The sequence below is a fragment of the Apium graveolens genome, chromosome 9 (assembly GCF_009905375.1).
Source record: "Apium graveolens cultivar Ventura chromosome 9, ASM990537v1, whole genome shotgun sequence".
NCBI lineage: Eukaryota > Viridiplantae > Streptophyta > Magnoliopsida > Apiales > Apiaceae > Apium > Apium graveolens.
Genome location: NC_133655.1, coordinates 220,273,707 through 220,275,763, shown reverse-complemented (window position 1 = coordinate 220,275,763; position 2,057 = coordinate 220,273,707). Strand labels below are relative to the sequence as shown.

The 2,057-nt window shown below is 35.8% G+C and overlaps 1 protein-coding gene across 3 annotated transcripts; it reads left to right on the top strand.

Moving 5' to 3' along the window:
- Positions 1-234: 234 nt before the first annotated feature.
- Positions 235-2,057, top strand: LOC141684671 (1-aminocyclopropane-1-carboxylate oxidase homolog 1-like). Of its 3 annotated transcripts, none has more exons than XM_074489751.1 (3): positions 235-965; positions 1,234-1,555; positions 1,729-2,057. In XM_074489751.1, the coding sequence occupies exons 1-3, from the start codon at positions 406-408 to the stop codon at positions 1,804-1,806; spliced, it is 960 nt and encodes a 319-aa protein (XP_074345852.1). In that variant the 5' UTR covers positions 235-405; the 3' UTR covers positions 1,807-2,057. The 3 variants fall into 3 exon arrangements, 2 of the variants coding, with proteins under 2 accessions (XP_074345852.1, XP_074345851.1); XR_012560657.1 differs by having other exon boundaries at positions 236-965; positions 1,234-1,637; positions 1,729-1,862; XM_074489750.1 differs by having other exon boundaries at positions 241-965; positions 1,671-2,057.

Sequence of the window (2,057 nt, the reverse complement as noted above, 5' to 3'; positions counted from 1 at the left end):
ATTATAATATAAAGACATAAATAAAAAATTTAAATATTAACAGAACTCGGGCATTGCACTCGATTGTCTATCCTCGGAACTCAAATTTTAGTTGATAAATAAAGTATTCTAGTACGAACTCTAGTTGAGCTCAATTATAAGACCAGATTCAAAGAAATTTCGTGTCAGATTTGAATAGCTCATAAACAAGTTCAGTCGTTTACGGATAGTTTCATAATATCAATCAAGATGTTCAACATATGTACAGATTGTTCAAACCATTCCTTTTGTACCTTCTGCGCCATATATATTTGACCAATACTTTCTCATGCAACTGTATATAAACAATATTTTGTCATGAGTTCAATGTCTTGTGTAGCTTCATCTTCTTTCCAACATTGTACAGGAACATTACTATAAAACTGAATGAGTATCATCGACAATACGACCAAGCTTCAGCTTCAAGCTGAAATAGATGAATGTTTGGATAGGCTAAGAGAACTGGAGGCTTTTGACAATACAAAAGCTGGTGTTAAAGGATTGGTAGATGCAGGGGTCATTAAGATTCCAAAAATATTTGTTCGACCATTAGATGAACTTTCTCAGAAGAATCCAAACTCTTGTTTACGGAGAAATGTACAAGTACCAGTCATAGATCTAGGTGGTATTGGTTCCTGTGTCAAGAAACGGAAAGAAGTTGTTGATGAAATCAAGCTTGCATCAATGACTTGGGGATTTTTTCAAGTGGTGAATCATGGGATTCCTGTTCAGCTGATGGATCAGATGATTGACGGGGTACGCAAGTTTCATGAACAAGACCTTGAGCTAAAGAAAGAGTACTATTCTCATGATCATATGAAAACAGTTAGATATGATAGTAGTATTGATCTTTATCGATCGAGGTTTGCTAAATGGAGAGATACTTTGAATATATCTTTGCTAGTTCCGGGCAAGTTTCATCCTGACCACTTACCTCCAATTTGCAGGTTTGAGCACATTTTACTGGACAATGTATTGCAACTCTGCATTCTTTTTTACTAATGCCATAAAAGAAATTTGACATACTCTCAAGTTCGGTTAAAAAAACAAAATTCAATTGGTAATTAAGTATTTCAATATATGAGAATGAGTCACTATTTTGCAGAATCCTTAAAGAGTATATGGAGTCGTGGAGACTTAAATTAAATCTTAATAAACTAGCTTTGGAGTGATGCATGTTTCATTAGGTTATAATACAAGTTACCTAATCTACAGAGACATCACAATGAATTACATGAATGAAGCAACAAAATTGGGAGACTCCCTTTTTGATTTATTGTCGGAAGCTCTTGGCCTACAGATAGACCAGCTAAGATCCATGGAATGTGCAAGTGGTCGGAAATTTGTTGGTCATTATTATCCTGCATGCCCTGAGCCAGAGCTAACTCTGGGAGCAAACAAGCACACCGATCCTTCTTTTCTAACTATTCTTCTACAAGATAGTATTGGCGGCCTCCAATTTCTCCATGATAATCAATGGACTGACATACCACCCCTTGCAGGCAGTTTAGTTGTCAACATTGGGGACCTTCTCCAGGTTTTACATTGACTCCGATCTATATTGCGTACATCAAATTTAAGTTTCAACTTTTATCTTCAAGATAATTGTTCTTTAATTGGTAATGAAGACACTATTTCCATTTCTTTTGTAGATTGTATCCAACAATATATATAAGAGTGCTGAGCACAGAGTGCTTGCAAATCATGCAGGACCAAGGATATCAGTGGCGTCATTTTTCACCGGTGTGGTTGAACCAGACAAAGTATACGGTCCAATCAAAGAGCTGATACCTCAAGGGAATCCTGCAATATACAAAGAATTTGTAGTACGCGACTATATTAAGAGGTTCTACTCTAGATCAGGGGAGATGTCTGGGGTTGAGAGTTATAAGCAAAGCTAGGAATTGTACATTTTCTTTTTTATGTATGTTAGTGTCAAAATGGACTTCTATTTCACATGTTCAATGCATAATGTACTGGGCTCAGTTAGGCATGTTTGTTTAATTCCATAAGTGAAATTTGAATAAATTCACTATGTA

Coding starts and splice junctions, on each gene's coding strand:
- LOC141684671 (XM_074489750.1), top strand. CDS start 406: ATGAGTATCATCGACAATACGACCAAGCTTCAGCTTCAAGCTGAAATA. Junction 966..1,233: donor CACTTACCTCCAATTTGCAG/GTTTGAGCACAT, acceptor CCTAATCTACAG/AGACATCACAATGAATTACA. Junction 1,556..1,670: donor ACATTGGGGACCTTCTCCAG/GTTTTACATTGA, acceptor TTTCTTTTGTAG/ATTGTATCCAACAATATATA.